This window comes from Syngnathoides biaculeatus, chromosome 2 (assembly GCF_019802595.1).
Source record: "Syngnathoides biaculeatus isolate LvHL_M chromosome 2, ASM1980259v1, whole genome shotgun sequence".
NCBI lineage: Eukaryota > Metazoa > Chordata > Actinopteri > Syngnathiformes > Syngnathidae > Syngnathoides > Syngnathoides biaculeatus.
In genome coordinates this window covers 17,283,750-17,300,973 of record NC_084641.1, presented here as the reverse complement: position 1 = coordinate 17,300,973, position 17,224 = coordinate 17,283,750, and the positions used below count along the sequence as shown (strand labels likewise).

At 40.8% G+C, this 17,224-nt stretch overlaps 1 protein-coding gene across 1 annotated transcript; it reads left to right on the top strand.

Annotated features, from left to right (window-relative positions):
* The first annotated feature begins 868 nt into the window (after positions 1–868).
* Positions 869–16,894, top strand: LOC133510196 (zinc finger protein ZFMSA12A-like). The gene is made up of 11 exons (XM_061837977.1): positions 869–1,001; positions 4,329–4,531; positions 4,689–4,763; positions 5,635–5,727; positions 5,812–5,910; positions 7,383–7,506; positions 7,588–7,852; positions 7,923–8,067; positions 10,326–10,845; positions 13,095–13,550; positions 14,707–16,894. Exons 1-11 carry the CDS (start codon positions 998–1,000, stop codon positions 14,910–14,912), a joined length of 2,190 nt encoding a protein of 729 aa, XP_061693961.1. The 5' UTR covers positions 869–997; the 3' UTR covers positions 14,913–16,894.
* The last annotated feature ends 330 nt before the right edge of the window (positions 16,895–17,224 follow it).

The following is a 17,224-nucleotide window of genomic DNA, read 5'->3' as shown; positions in this document are numbered from 1 at the left end:
GGATGGCTCATTGGCCACCAAAACTGAAGTCGCCACCTGCCATCTTGATACTCCCAAAACCACCATGCCGACCTGTCCATTAATTGCCAGTTTTCGTGGCTGTGAGAAAATATTCCACTGATAAATTACAAAGATTTACTTTGACACTGGTAAAGTTTGTTTGTAAAATTTTTTTTCTGAATAGCTTAATTTACTTGAAAAAAAATTGTTTACAGTTGTTGTTGTTGACTGTTCACTCTCCGCTTCACCTTTTTAGGCCGACATTTTTTTGCGAAAAAATTATCTTATATCTATAAAACTTCATCGGTGGATAAGCAATAAAACACATTTTCTGTGAATTTTTTGATGAATTTCATAAAACAGAACTCTGCAAATTGAATTTGAGTTTCAAATCCCAGGAAACAAGTTTAAATGTTCTTTCTGTAGTAAGACGTCGCAGAGACTACAAATGAGCAATGCGTTTAACATGTATTTTCCCATTGTGCGTCCTTATTTCCAAATATATATCGACTGATTGATTTAAAATTGAATGTTTTTATGACAAAAAAGGCTTAGTTTTTTGCTATGTTATGACGATAGTGCCTCGCAGCGTATTTTGGGAAAAGTTGACATGTCAAGGAAATCGGGCCCCTGGTAATATGCAAGGTTTCTTGGTAGTCACTGTGTTACATGTCTTTCCTTTGCACTTAGCCTTTTTTGGCTCACAAAGTCGAATTAAAAATCTTTCATGTTACCAGAACTGAAAAAAATGTCAAGCTCAAACGACCACTTTTAATTCTACATGCCAAACTTTGAGAAGAACGTCTTTTTTTTTTTTTTTTTAGATCAGACGGTTACACCAGCGTGAGGGCTCAGACCGGATGTGTACCACAAACCAAAGTTTGAACTTCCGCTATGATGGCGGCTAAATCAGACGTCGGTGCGCTGTTCAATGAAACCGGCTAATTTGTCTGTATCACTACGCTCTCGGAATTACAGTCTGTGAGCAGAAGGCAAAATGGGTTCGTGTCAATGCATTTGTTTTAATGTTAATGTCAATGTTTTGTCGCCATTTGTCCGATGTAGTAGTTACACAGCTAGTAAGTATGTGTGTCGCGAGTACTCCAATCCCATGAAACAAAACCTCATAAAATCATCTGGATCTTTGCATTCAGTCAAGCATATATCCAATTTGCCCATTATTGGAGTTATAATTTATAACGCATATGCAATTATGTCTCATTAATATGTTTAGCCTTTTCTCGCTTTGTTAGAATTCTCCAGCTCGGTTGCATGCTATCCCTGCTAATAAAAAAAACAACAACATAAACAAACTAACAAAAGCCTCAGCATATCACAAGGGGGTAACCAAGATGACGAGCATATTGCCTCCATCCAAATTTGGATAGTTCATAAAATGTTCACAAGTTGATTGTATTGGTCAGTCCTGGGCTATATTATTTTGAAAATAGCTTACTCTCATTGATGATGCAATGTTATAGACTCAACAAGCTTTTTTGGTATCCTGGAAAATGTTTCCTTTGGAGATGCAAGAGAGATTTTCGGTGCATTTTTGTGACTGGCCATTGTAGCCGAGATCACCATCTCAACTTTGAAATTTGTGGGTGATAGCAGCATGTTGGGGGGTTGTTCTCTTACAAGAGGGTAAGGTTCACTTCATAAAACAGATGGCATCATGAGGAAATAACATGTAGAAGAAATACTGAAGCAACGTTTTACTGCTAAACCGGTTCCAAAGTGGCTTAAGGATAACAGTCAATGTTTTGCAGTGGACCTGATCACAAAGCGCTGATCTCAGTACGATTAAAATTTTATGGGAAAACACGAAAAGGCATGTGCAAGCAAAGGATCCTACAAATTTGGCTCAGTTACACCGGTTCAGTCAGGAGGAATGTTTACATTTTTTTGCTGCCACTGCGAGAAGCTTGTGGAAGGATATCCGAAACATCTGACCCAAATCATACTGGTTAAAGGCAATTCTACCAAATACTAATGAAATGTTTGTAAAAGTCTGACGTTGAAGAAAGTCGTCAAAAATTGTTTTAAGAAAGTCCGTGTGTCATTTGTATGGTGCTTTCTGAAAATAAATAATTTTGATAATCTAATTGGCCAAAAACAGACTTTTGTTTGATTTCATTTCAGACTGAGAAAAAAAATTATGTAAGTAGAGATCTGGTTTCAACTGTAGCGCGATAGAGTGTAAAAGTATTTTCACTCATTAACATTCAAGTAAATGTTGAAAAATATATTGCTGTCCAGTGGAGGAGAAAGGGACTGGGTGGGACTTCTAATTGTAAATATCTCTGTGTAATTGCTGACCATTATAATTGACCCCTCCGTGGATATCGCGCAATCCGCGTCACTGACCAATCAGAGGCCAGAGATCTGCATAAACCAAAGACCGTTTTTTGCTCCTGGCATTTTCTCAGACAACATTGCATGGTCCAGTATAGGTTTAGTTTGCGTTTTATCGCGTATTTGGGTTATTTAACAAAAAATATGGTTAAGAGGTGTAGTCACGGACTTTGTAATAGTGACGACAGGTATCCTGAAAGGCTAGTTGGTGGAGTTCGATTCGTACCCTTTCCAAAACCGAAGACCCAGTACGAAAAATGCCTTCGATGGATCAAACTTTGTGGAAGACCGCATCATCAACTAAATCCATCTAATATCAACCGGAACACATATGTTTGCACAAAGGTATGCCCTATATTTGATTTTCAATACATGTCTCGTATAAATGAATTCGAAGTTCTTCGCTAGCATAACACTGCTGCGTGTGAACGATTGACACACTTATTCTTTGTTGAGCGATATTTAGCGATGATCGGCCTGCACAAACGTATTGATTTCTTGCTGGCTCGCGGCCAAAAGTTAACCAGACTGTGTTTGCACGAAGATATGCCCTAAATTAGATTTTTAATACACGTCTCGTATAAATGAATGAGACGTTCTCCGCTAGCATAACACCGCTACGTGTGAACGATTGAATGAAATCAGAAGCATGGCGTCTCTCTCAGTTAAGAATGTATTGTATTTAGAATCTATAATATGTCGTTGATTTGAATTAAATCAGAAGCACGGAGTCTGTCTCAGTTCAGAATGTATTGTATTGTATTTGCCATTTTTACTGTTTGTCTTACGTCAGCGCACGTGGCGTGACGTCACTTCAGGAGGCGTGGTTAGTTGCCCTGTACGGAGGGGTCAATTGCATTGGGGAAAAACATTTATTTTAAACCCCAACATTTTTGAATAAATGAATGTACATGTATATGTTAGAATAGTACAGGACTTGTATGACGACAGCAGAACAGCGGTGAGATGTGCCGTAGGTGTATCAGAAGAATTTAAGGTGGAGGTGGAACTGCATCAGGGATCCGCTCTGAGCCCCTTCCTTTTTGCGGTAGTAATGGATAGGCTGACAGAAAGTTAGGCTGGAGTCCCCTTGGACCATGATGTTCGCAGATGATATTGTGATCTGTAGTGAAAGCACGGAGGAGGCGGAGGAACAATTAGAAAGATGGGGACATGCACTGGAAAGGAGAGGAATGAAGATTAGCCGAAGTAAAACAGAATATATGTGTGTGAATGTGCGGGGCGGAGGAGGTAGTGTGAGGCTCCAAGGGAGAAGAGATAGCGAGGGTGAATGACTTCAAATACTTGGGGTTAACAATACAGAGCAATGGAGAGTGTGGTAAGGAAGTGAAGAAATGGGTCAGAGCGGGGTGGAACAGTTGGCGGAAGGTGTCTGGTGTTCTATGTGACAGAAGAGTCTCCGCCAGGATGAAGGGCACAATTTATAAAACATTGGTGAGGCCAGCCATGACGTACGGATTAGAGATGGTGGCACTGAAGAAACAACAGGAAGCAGAACTGGACGTAGCAGAAATGAAGACTTCGATGCTTTGGACATGTTCAGAGGCGAGAGAGAGAGTATATTGGTAGAAGGGTCCTGAGGACGGAGCTGCCAGGCATAAGAGCAAGAGGAAGACCAAAGAGAAGGTTGATGGATGTGGTGAGGGAGTGCATGAGGACAATGGGTGTTAGAGAGGAGGAAGCACGAGATAGGCTTAGATGGAAAAAAAATGACACGCTGTGGCGACCCCTCATCAGGACAAGCCGAAAGAAAAAGGCGAAGAATTTTTGAACAAATGAGAATAGACTGTTAATAAACATTTTCAAAATCCCAACAAATAGGCATATCTGCCAGTGCTCAACCACATGGGCGTTTTATTTAACTTTACTTAAGTAAACTTGATAGAGTTAATGCACTGGGTTAATGGGATGTTTTATACGCGTTATATTACCTTGTTTTTGTCACTCCACAGACTCCCCACTCTCCTTGTCCTCCCTGCGTCTCCTCGTCCCTCCTCTTCGTTTGCTGACGGCGGCAATGTGGCAGGTGGCACAGCAGCAGAGTGTCGAGCATTATGGGATTCTAGAAGATTTTGTGGGTCTGATGACGGAAGCGGTTCCTCACTTGCTGACAGACAAGCAGAGGAGCCTGCTGCTGCTTGCGCTCAGGGTCAAGGTGTGCATCTATCGCATCATCAATGATCTTTATGACACCTTAAGCACTGATTTTTAACTTTTTTTCCTGACCACAATAAAATCCAAGTTGTAGAAATGTAAATACCTTTGCACTTTATAATGAAATATAAGCATCAAAGTTTCATCTTTTACTGCAGGTGAGCCTTCACAAAGCTGAGCCGAAAAGTAACCGAGGCCCCCATAACAGAAGTGGTTCCATCTCCTTGACAACAGTGAGATAGACTGCTTTATTAACTTTATTTTCATTCAATTTTAATAATTTGCATGCGAACAAAAAAAAATACTGCAATACATCAGTTGAAGCCTAACTTAAAAAGCATGTGAACATCTTAATCGATTTTTAAAAAATGACTTAACACCCTTGACTTTATGTATGCAGTGGTGTCTTGACTTTAATTTTATTTGTTGTGTGACAAGGCATGACATTCAAAACAACTTTCTCCATTGAAATGAATGGAAATGCCATTGATCCATTACCCATACAAAGCAATTTTTTCACGTTTTTAACCAAGAAAAATACAACTCAATAGTAAAATGCATAAACAGGATAGACAGTTAACAAATACTGTAAACCTATGCATTAAAAGACTTAGTTTTCAAACAATAAAAGCAAGCCACCTGAATCTGTTTCATAATATACATAAACTACAAGCAATTATAATAAGAATACTTCCATTGTTGAGAGTCAGAATGCGAGTGTGAATGATTGTCTGTCTTTCTTTGTGCCCTGTCATTGATTGGCATTGGCCACCAGTCTGAGGTGCCGAGCCCTGAAGGCCGCTGGGGTGGGTTCCAGTCACCAGCATGATAAGCGGTTTTTGAAATTGGATGGATGAACTTTGAGAAAAAATTGTAACGTTACCCATTTAACCACTCCGCTTCTACCAGTCTGGTCAAAGATCAAATTTAACCAAGTAAAAACTGGGACTTTACAAAGAATTGTCAAAAAGGTGATTGGACCAATGTAAATTGAAGTTTATTATTCTCATTAATTTTTGCGTGGAAACCTATCCATTGCAAATTTGACGTGATAATATAAGATGTGCTTCGCTTTTGTGGTATACTGTCTATTTGTTTTCCCAGCTGAGAGCAGAATCACAGGTTGTCAGTTGTGAGTCTGCTCTATTGACTCTGACTGATGAAGTGAGTCCGGTGGATAGGCAAGCCCTCCTGCAGGTCAGAGCAACAACAACAAGAACATGCTGCAGTTTGGATTAGTCTGTCCTTTCATGCTCTTTCTTTTCCTCTTTCCTCTTCAAGGATGTGTTCAACCAGACATTTGACGAGGCTCTCTTGACGCTTCTCTCTGACTTCCTGGTCCGGCTCGAACAGCTTTTTCCTGTCCCTGACTTCAAACGGGTACTTGCCGCTTTGTGGGATGGATTATAGATGTATTCTTGTGATGGAAATGTAGAAGCAAATCCATGACATCAGAATCTGTGAGGTATCCAAGACAATAAATAAAAGTAGAGAATGCCATTTCGATAGAAACTGAGCATGAATGCTGACGAGATGTCATGGAATTAATTTAAATGTTTTGTAAGACTTCAAGCTTGAATATTTTGATCCGAGTGAATAAAATTCCTAAATTAGGACTTGTTTTACATATCTTAATTTGGGAATGTTGTTGTAACAGTTCAAGAATTTGGGGGAGTCCAAAATATCTGATATTGCGACATAAAATGAGTTTTCTCTATTTCCATTGCTACACTACACAATGCACGTTTTTTAAGTTTACAGTCAAGCCTTTTTCTTAGCGTTCATTTATTTCTTGTAACTTGAAGAAAGGTGTTTGGATTGTTAAGAAGTAAACAGCTAGACTGTCACTGAGTCGTCAAAACCTGACCTATCAAATGTTAGGGAACATCTACCGTAATTCCCGGCTTACAGAGCGCACCTGGTTATAAGCCTCGCCCAGTACATTTGTAAAGGAAATACCATTTGATACATACATATGCTGCAGCTGTGTAAAAGCCGCAAGTGCCCACATTGAAGCATGAGATATTTACAAAGTAAGAGGGTACACAGAGAGTTTAACACTAATGCTAGTGCCATGCTAACGCCGGTTGAAAAAAAACATACTTGTAAAGATCACTGAGACACAGCAGTAACACTCTAGCGCAGCGCTAACAGGGCCGGACCGGTAAAAGTCGCTTCCTCTGCACATATATTCAACCGGTCTCACGCTTACCTTTTCCGCCCGAGTGCACCCTTGCGGCCGTTAGAAAAAATGCACAAATTAGCTGCAATTAGCTGTGCAATGTGGCACTGTTATGAAAATGATGGCTTTTATTATGAATGCCGTAGTGTGGAAATTTGGGATTGAGCAAAAGAGATCTGAAGATGTTCTTAATGAGATGAACAGGTTAAGCTTGCCACGGTTTGAATCCTTTAGGAAAAGTGTAGAGAGGATGTACATATAAATGTGCAAAACATCCCGTAATTTGTTCATTTTATTGAGAAAATCTGTCAACTTGGGGAATTTCATAAATAGTTACCAAGATGTCATGATTGAACTGGATATTTTCAAATAAATTGGTTCAAATTGTTCAAGAAATGTACAATGTGCAGTTTTAGGAATTTTTCAAGTTGGGGTAACTCATTTTTAATATTTTGACATTTGAATCAGTTGAGAAATGTTAAGGAGAAGCATGAGGACAAAAGTCGGAGAAATAATAATTGGTGTCATAATATGCTCTTTAGCATTCATGCAATAAATTGTCATCAGGCGCTGTTGGATATTGCACATGTGAACAAACTATCGGAGCTTGGGTTTTGTTTTTGTTTGTTTGTTTGGTTTTTTTTTGCTCATTTTTTTTTTCTTTTTTTAGGCAGCATCATTGCTCAGTGCTGCTCCCGCTGGCCTGGGTGACTGTCTCAGTCTGGCTGACAGGGAGGAGCTGAAAATGCTTTTGACTAATCAGAGCTGTCGGTTGGGTCAAGTCACTCCTCCAGGTAGAAAGCATCAACCTGGCCAGCTTTGTGTCACGTTTGTTTGAAGCCACATTTGGAAAAACATACATTTTTTTTATATAGTTGATTGTGACACAGAGAAGATCCTCCACTCCGCTTGGTCCCACCCCCTCATCACAAAGCTGACCAATCCTGAGCCTGCACTCCCCAGCGCAAAAGTCCGATCCGATTCCCGCACCGACAAGGGGCGTGGCGCCCCGTACGCTGAGATAACAGGGATGCTGGAAGATGAAAAACAGCAGACTGTGACTGGCCAGATGCCATCACCAACTGAAGGCAAATCCAATCTCAGTGCCTCAGCTGTGGATTCAGTCCCACAGGCAGACAGGTGAGCTCTTGTCCTGCCTGATGTCCCCGGTGCTGCACTTGGGTTCTTTCTAATCAACTTTCCCCAACAGAGCAGGGGAGACCTCGGACGGCAATCCATCAGGAAATGTGTCAGATCATCCGGGCTCCGATGCTATATCAAGTGTTTCCCAACATTCTCAGCGAGTGGCTCACAAATGTCCCAAGTGTGGGAAACGTTTCATCTACCGCTCTCAGGTGAGTGTCTGTCCCCGGTGTCACGACCAGAACGAGATCAGGAAGAACAAGCTGTCATAAGAAAGTAACACAATTCCTTACCATTAAAAGAAAAAAATATATATGCGCACTACGTGATTCCGATACCATTACTTTGGGATATACAGTGAAGAAAATAAGTATTTGAGCACCTTGCTACATTGCAAGTTCTCCCACTTAGAAATCATGGAGGGGTCTGAAATTTTCATCGGAGGTGCATGTCCACTGTGAGCGAGATCATCCAAAGAGAAAAATCCAGAAATCACAATTTCACATGTTCACATACTTGTTTTCTTCACTGAAGACACTTTTGTAAAAGAAACGTGTGCGTGGTTCAAGCTCTTTATTTGTCACCCATGTAAATATGTATTAGTATCTGGAAAGAACAAAAACCGGATAAGCACTTTGCGGTAACCCAGGGGTTGGGATCCTATGGCTCGCTAGCCATACCTGGCTTTTTTGGTGGTACATATGGCTCGCGGGGCCCTCTTAACGACATACTGTTCATGTGATTTCTGTCGTGCAGAGGTTTGTCCGGGTGGAGTTGCCGTAGTTTGTTGTGGTAGGCAACGCAAATGTCCTCGTGGGGTTGCCGTACTTTTTGTGGGTTAGTCGATGTCCACAGGCTCAGCAGGGTGTAACGCCGATCGTGTCGGAACAACTAATTATGGAAACGCTTTTGACAAAAGTCGCTCAAAGAAAAAAAATATGAGGAATACCAACATTTTCAACAAGAATGGACCGGCTTTGTAGAGATGGAGGGTTCTGCTGTGTGCTTAAATTCACAGATGGTTAGTATGCCCAAGCATTCGTACTCGACTTTGCCAATCAACATTTTGCCAACTTCACATAGAGACAAGATAATCAAATGAATAAAAGACACTATAGTGTACCTTAGAACAGCCACTGGGGCGCCACGCAACAACAGTATGTCAAGTGTGGAGGGAGCCCAGATGAAGCAACTGTTGAAGGCTATAGTTGAATCCACAGCACATAAATCTCACTTGAAATTGGAAAGAAACAGGAACTGAATTCGAATCATTTGTATTTGAATTTACCCACTTAATTAATTGCATTCAAAAACTCAATTGCATTTAAAAAGAGAATCTGAATCATAGACTTTACACTGATTTTATCGGTCTGATCGGTATCTCCCAACAATTAGCATTTTATGCTCAAATTTTCTCATGTCATCATTCACCGATCCGATCAGTGACGTTATTGATCGGGTCCACAAAAGACATTTACTCAGCGTCGCCATCGTGCACAATATATTTGAATCCAAATGCAATTTTTTTTTGTCTTGTTGCATGCCTTTTGAAATATGTCATGTCATTTACTAAGCCGCTTATCCTCACAAGGGTTGCGGGTAAGCCAGAGCTTATGGTAGCTAGCTTCGGGCGAAAGGCAGACGACACCCTGAACTGGTCACCAGTCAGTCACAGGGCAGATATCGACACCATCACTGATCAGGAATCGATCCCACGCTGCTACACTACACCATCAGTAACGCTTTTGAAATAGTACTGTAAATATCTCTTGGCCAGTAAATTTATTAAAAAAGAAAAACATATCAGCAGTGTGGGACAGACAACACGTAATGCCCGAATCAGACTACAGGACAAATTTGCTCTGAAAAAACTGCACTATGTGTGAATACTGCAGTGAAATCGTGTCTTCATTGTATTTGTTTGTTACAATCATTGGGCTTGACCTTGTCAACTCAAATGCAAGGAGGTACACTCGTTACCGTGGTGACGACAAGAAGAGTTGATCGCATCGTCTGTATTATCAGAACAAAATGGCAGAAATGTGTTGGTGGTCCCTGGTGCTTTGTGAGAGGACCTTGATTTAATGCTTGCTTGATGTATGTTTCCGTACTTTTGATATAATACAGTTCACAGGCAGGATTTGTCGAGCCTATTGAGTAGTACAATTTAAAATTTAATTTATTAATTAAGAACTGAAGTCTAACAAGATGTCAGAATTTTTTTCATCTGCTGCATAAATTCAAATTATATCTTTTAACATTCAGTCTAATCATTTCAGATGCAGTTTGACAAATTCAATTTCAAATTAAAACCTAGACTAGGAAAATAAGTCAAGGTAAAATAAAATCTTTTGTAGTAATTAAAACCAAAGCTTTTCGTGATGTTTTCGGTTTGTGTCATGGTCTTGTAAGTAGTGGAAAAGTTTGAATTTTGCAATTGTGACAAGACTGATGAGTTGTCTGTCTGCAGGTTTTACGTCACCTGCAAGCCAGTAAGTCCTGTGGCTCTGCCTCTGCCAAAAAGATAACAGAGGACCAGGCTGATGCCCACACTGGTGATAAGGACCTCTCCTCTTCAGAAGCCCAACACAATTACCACCGTTCCGGCAAAAGCCATCTTTGTTTCCAGTGCGACAGCGTCTTTGGTACCAAAGTTGAGCTGCAGTCGCACCAGCGCATCCACCGTACCAGGCCCGTCTTTCGATGTGGCCAGTGTAACAAGGAGTTCCTTCACCTCTCCACTTTGACCAATCACAAGCAGACCCACCGGGAAAGCAGCGGGTTCACCTGCAGCCAGTGCGGCAAAGATTTTGGCTCGGCCAAGGAGAGAGACGCCCACAGCCTGCGGCACAGGACGCCCAACCTCACCTGCACAATGTGCTCGAAGACGTTCAGCTCGCAGTCGCAGCTCCTGCGACATCTACAGACTCACTCGGTGGAGGGTGCTGAGCCGTGCTACCGTTGCCGTTTCTGTGAGCAGACATTCTCAGGTAACCTCCACAGAGGTGGCAGAGATACTCTGTACTTTAGCCGAATTACAGACACAGGATTGTGATACGACTTTTATTTGTTCCGTAAATACGCGCTTGACTGAAAAACACTCATATCTCAAATCTTCTTTCCCCATTGAAATGAGTAGAAGGACCATTAATGTGTTCCAGCCGCCCAAAAACACCGAGAAATAAAGCACTATTTACTTCATAAAAGCAGTTACGACATAATTGAAAAGAATCTCACAATTGCTTGTCATGCCGCGACTTTGCTTTATTCCAGTATAAGCACAGCATACGTACTTCCTCATTTGGCCTAAGGACTTTTTTCCGATTTGGGTAAATAGTGAAGTGGGCCATAGCAAAGTAGTTCTTAGGACTTTAACTAATTCATGGGCAGGGTGGCAATTTTTTGCCTTATTGAGATAAAAGTCTCCTAACAGACCACAATCAAGGAAAAAACACTTCTTTTTCGTTGATTGGTTAAGTTATATGATAACTTTATTCATTTATAATCTCATCCCAAAAATGGGACGCCACCCACGAGAGGGTACTTGGATTTTCTTAGTAGATCGTCCCAAAAACCAGAATCAGAATCAGATTTAAACACTTAAAGATTTTGATATACTGAAGGATATAATGCGTGAAAATCATGATGTCCCAAAAATGGGATGCTGCCCACGAATGGGTAAAATTAAATGTCTACATTGTATGTTTTTAGCACAATATCTCAGCACTCAGCCAGAAAGATTACAATATTTGATGTTTTAGCTTCATTAGTCTTTACATATACAGGTATTGTATTATATTTGGATTAAAAAAAAGATGTATGCATCTAGGTTTTGTCAGGAGACGCCCACCATACAGAAAACAAAACCTTTCAAATTCAGCTTCAAACATTCAAGTCATCAAACTGTAGTCATGCTCATTAGCGTAGCACATTTAAGAAGTCATCTATCCCGTTTTCCCAGTTTGTTCACATGATGTTCTGCATATAGCGGGCTTAATGGACATTATTCTGCCCCTTCTGGTGTGGGTCCCTTAGCAACTTGGGGGAAATACATGACAAGGCACCCTTTACAACACAGGTGTCAAACCCAAGGCCCAGGGGCCAAATCCAGCCCACCGCATGATTTTATCTGTCCCGCAAAGGCAAATCATGCGTTTCAACGTTCATAATTTTTTTTTTTTTAATCCATACCGAAATTTCAAATTGTCACATCATAAATGATAACGCTGACCTATTGGAAACATATTAGTCTTACCAAGCATCAACAATAGTTAAAAAACCATTACCCTTGATTTTTTTATTTCAAATCTAATCAATTCCATGTGTAAATATGATGAGCCGGTTCAAGATTTTCATGGTTTTGCAGTCATAACGCCCCTTTGAGGGGAAGTGTCACTACAGTGTGGCCCCCGGTGTGATGGTCTGAGCGCTCCCCGTGCTGAAATGTCTTCTTGTGATAACTGCGCATGTCCGTATATTTTGTTAACTTCCGGCCAGTCTGAAACATCCGCATCCATGCTTCAACGTGTGCCATTCGACAACTTTTCGCCGAGTGTTCATGTTCGCCATGGACGTCTCAGAAAGACGAACACTGAGAACGTATAAGTTTGTTTGAAGGTTAGTGTTACGGTTAGGATATAATGTATGTTAGCTCGCTCTATGTAGAAGAAGGGGAACTATAAGAGCGGTTCCCAGTAACCGCCTACTACGTACCCAGAGTTCCCCTGATAGTAACGCATGCGCATTAATCACAAGGGGACTTTTCAGCACAGGGGAGCGTTTAGACAGTCACACCGGCAAAAAATTAGATTGACATCCCTGCTTTACAATGAGACAAGTCTCAGCTTCTCTGTATGGAACTAAAATTTGTTGTTCTTTCCAAAAGATAATACATTAGTTTGAGTACTGGCATATTATGTCCACTGTTTGTTGAAATCTCCCTTTTTTTTCAAGGGTTATAACACCGTGATATAGATGCTATTTATTAGCCATTCGATGGGTTTGCCCGTTCTGTGTTAGCGTTAATCTAGCAATCCCCAGGGCAATATTTTGTAGTTGTTTCAAATTCCACGAACATGTAATTGTTTTTACGTTCAGGTTCACAATCAACTTCATCTGGGAGTGGCAATAAAGGGCTCAAAGCCTCTTTTTGGAAATAATTCTTTACTAATTTATCCATCAATGCAAAAAAACTCAATCGCACGTTCACCGGTGTTTTGAAACCTGTGATTGTCTGCAGGTGTGACTCTGCTTCGTATCCACCAGCGCTCCCACACGACACCCTCGTACCAGTGCGACAAGTGCAGCAAGATGTACGCCTCACTCACAGGCCTCCAGTCCCACCGAGCGAGTCACAACACCGACAGCCGCTTCCTCTGCTCTCAGTGCGGTAAATGTTTCAAGACACTACACGGGCTGGAGGGCCACCTGAGGACGCACAGTGGCGAGCGGCCGTACCGCTGCCCTTACTGTTCCAAAGATTTCACCGCACTCGCTGGCCTTAACGTGCACGTGCGGCAGCATACCGGGGAGCGGCCGTACGTCTGCTCGTATTGTGGCAAGGGCTGGCCGTCCAGCGGCGACCTACAGAAACACATGAGGGTTCACACAGGTGAGCGGCCCTACACCTGTGAGCAATGTGGAAAGTCCTTCTCCAACTCCTGTCACCTGAGTGAACATTATCGCATCCACACCGGTAAGGTTCCAATACTCTGCAGTCTCAGGGCCCGATTTACTAACTCACTCACAATCTTTGAATTTTCAAACCGTGGCCGGTTCCATGAACACTTGAGACTTTTGATACCATCACTTTAAATGTCTATCTGCTGGCAACGGTCTAATGCAGCGGTGCTCAATGCGTCGATGCGTGCCAAAAGAAAAAAAAAGACGTTAGCCAATATTCCCTCTAAACTGCGCGCGGGCGCAATTGTGCACTGCTGACGCAGTCTCTTCGCAGATATTCTGCGTTGCGCGCAAAAAAAATAAATCCAACATACAGCTATTCAGTTTGTGACATTTTGCAATGTGATTCAATGAGTGAGGGATGACTGGTTGTTACATCCAATGGCACAATTAACATACGTACTGTAAAAAATGAAAAGAAGAAGTCACTGGTTTCTTTTAGGCAGCACACGGAACCTTCTCTAACAACGACCGCTGCTCCGCCACACTCTCTTTTTCCTAGTTTACCTTACACCTCCCTACCCTGCTCTTAAAGACGTACACTCATAATTACAAATATTACAGTACTTACGCAGCCCATCAATGTGTTTTATAATGACAGCGTCTACCATCGCTGCTTTATTTCGCAACACAGTCTGGGCAACGTAGAGCAAAGACGAGCTAGACATGCTGGTTATGTTTACTCTCGATAATAATGGAGAAAGTTAAAAAAGAAATGTTTTTGTTTTAAGATGCAATGACTGTCAGAGTTTGTGAATAATTGAAAAAAAACTGGTTAAACTGGACGAGGTTTTCTCTCTTTCGAGTGGGAAAAGTCTGGCAGATGAGCCTAAACGCTGCATCAGATAAACCCTGCGCCCCCCAACCCAAATTATAAATTCATATAAAAATCTATATTGCGGAGTTGTGGCTTCCTTTAAATCCAACTCAGTGGCACCAGACTAGTTCTCCTGTTCGGTCGCTGCACAACCAGCGCTAAATATGGGAAAGGTTGCGCCATGGTGCCGTCATCCCTGTTCTGTCCTGAGTCCTCCAGTTTGTTAGCCCCTGGAGAGGGAACATACAATTTTGAATGTGAATTTTGTGATCTTAGTAAACCAGGCCCTAGACATTTATTGTTGCAGATGTAAATGTGACTGATTGATGTTTGTGAAATGGTTGGCATCTAGGCGAGAAGCCCTTTTCCTGTCCCGAATGTGGAAAATGCTTACGGAGGAAGTTCGACCTGAAGAAACACTTGTTGTGTCACAGCAACAATCGTCCGTATGCCTGCGTTTCCTGTCCCAAGAGCTACACTCGCAGGACTCACCTAAAGAGACACTTATTGACACACAAGCCAACTAGCGGTGAAGCTATGGCAGCTGATGACGTTTGACACAGTGTAGATTTTTCATTGACACAGCTTTTTTTTTTAAATGCGTGTTGTTTTGGACTGTGTTGTTCCAAATTACTATCCATACACTGTTTTTGCAAATGTTCTCAGTCAAAGCCGTTTACTGTGAATGTAGTTTTACTTTTATCATTGACCATGTTATTGTTAGGATTATTCAATGGCAACTATATATATATATATATATATATACATACGATATATATAATATCAAATTTTCATCATAGGTGTATGTCCACTGTAAGAGAGATAATCTAAAAAGAAAAATCCAGAAATCACAATGTATGATTTTTTTAACAATTTATTTGTGTGATACAGGTGCAAATAAGTATTTGAACACCTGTCTATCAGCTAGAATTCTGACCTTCAAAGACCTGTTAGTCCGCCTTTAAAAGTCAACCTCCACTCCATGTATTATCCTGAATCAGGTGCACCTGTGTGAGGTCGTTAGCTGCATCATAGAGACACCTGTCCACCCCATACAATCAGTAAAACTCAAATTTGTAACATGGCCAAGACCAAAGAGCTGTCCAAAGACACCAGAGACAAAATTGGACAACTCCAAACGGCTGGAAAGGGCTACAGAGAAATTGCCAAGCAGCTTGGTGAAAAAAGGTCCACTGTTGGAGTAATCAGTAGAAAATGGAAAAAGATAAACATGACGGTCAATCTCAATGGGAGTGGAGATGGGTCGTGGCTGGGTCTTTCAACATGACAACGACCCGTAGCACACAGCCAGGAAAACCAAGGCGTTGCTCCGTAAGAAGCATATCAAGGTTCTGGCCAGTCTCCAGACCTAAACCCAAAAGAAAATCTTTGGAGGGAGCTGAAACTCTGTGTTTCTCAGCAACAGCCCAGAAACCTGTCTGATCTAGAGAAGATCTGTGTGTGTGCAAACCTGGTGAACAACTACAGGAAATGTTTGACCTCTGTAATTGCAAACAAAGGCTACTCTACCAGATATTAACATTGGTTTTCTCGGGTGTTCAAATACTTATTTGCAGCTGTATCACACAAATAAATTGTTAAAAAATCATGCATTGTGATTTCTGGATTTTTCGTTTTAGATTATCTCTCTCACAGTGGACATGCACCTATGATGAAAATTTCAATTTTGGGAGAACTTACAATATAGCAGGGTGTTCAAATACTTATTTTTTTTAAACCTATCAGGGGCTTCAAAAGCCATGACCTCATCATCAAGCCTCAGGCTTCGGGATGTTCTTTTTGCGTTTGTAAACATTTGACCTCAAAGACAATAATATAAAATTCTCTAAGAAATTCTCCTAATGCATTTAGCAAAATTAAATAATTTTGGTGATCCTTACTAACCTGATAAAGGAGAGGTTTACCTTGATTTTACTTCAGACAGTAAGACAAAAAAATTTAATATTTTTGCAGTGTGTGTAAACTTATATAGTGTGTGTTTAGCATTTATTACAACTATTTTAGAAAAAAAACGATTCCTTTTTGCATCTCAAACATCAAATTTGTACAAAATAAAAACTACGTTTGTAATGGTTTTGTTTTTGGGCGCAAGTTGTGACTAAGGCAATTTAGAATGTTTTTAAGTTGAGGATTAGGGAAGGTCAGGGTCAGTGGAAGCAGTGGTGTGTGTTTTACCAAGTTACAGGACTGAGTCATAGTGCAGCAGTGTGTGTCCTGCAACCAAACACATTGCTTGTAATGCTTTAGAACTTCATCAATTCATCAGCCAAATGGCATGCAACAGGAAATCAAGTTTGCGTTCTTGCTTTCTTGTTTAATTTACATACTTTTTAAAATCAATGTTCTTCGTTACTTTATTAGCCATTATCTTCATTTGTTGCCCAATATATTGTCTGGTATTGACGTTTTTTTTTCTCCCCAGCACTCAAGATTTCCGCTGGCCCTGAAAATTCTGTATCAGTTCGTTTCTATAATTTATTTTAATTAATTTTACTCTAATCAGGCTCATCTAAAAACAAAGAAAAAAATGAAATCCCAAACATGAAAATTATATCAGTGATTAGGAAAATGTAAATAAAATATGCAAAAGCTTTCTGAGAAAACTGTTTATTTAACAAATCATGCATGTATCATTTGTAGTGCCAACTGCATCTCATTCTGACGTTTTTTAAACAGACATGCTTGTGGCCTTGTGTTCAGATGCGGGGGGATGTCGACATGTTTTTTGGGGTAATTTTTTTTATTAAACCCCCACCCACACGCCCTTATCCTTTAATGGTTGATTTTTAGTCAGTAAAAACTGCCCCCAAAGTACTCTACTGTTCCTTTTAATGTACGTATGACCAGAA

What these genes read in the sequence shown, in the direction of transcription:
- LOC133510196 (XM_061837977.1), top strand. An exon ending in TGCTTGCGCTCAGGGTCAAG is followed by an intron (nt 4,532 to 4,688) that starts GTGTGCATCTAT and finishes CTTTTACTGCAG; the next exon opens with GTGAGCCTTCACAAAGCTGA. An exon ending in ATAGGCAAGCCCTCCTGCAG is followed by an intron (nt 5,728 to 5,811) that starts GTCAGAGCAACA and finishes TTCCTCTTCAAG; the next exon opens with GATGTGTTCAACCAGACATT.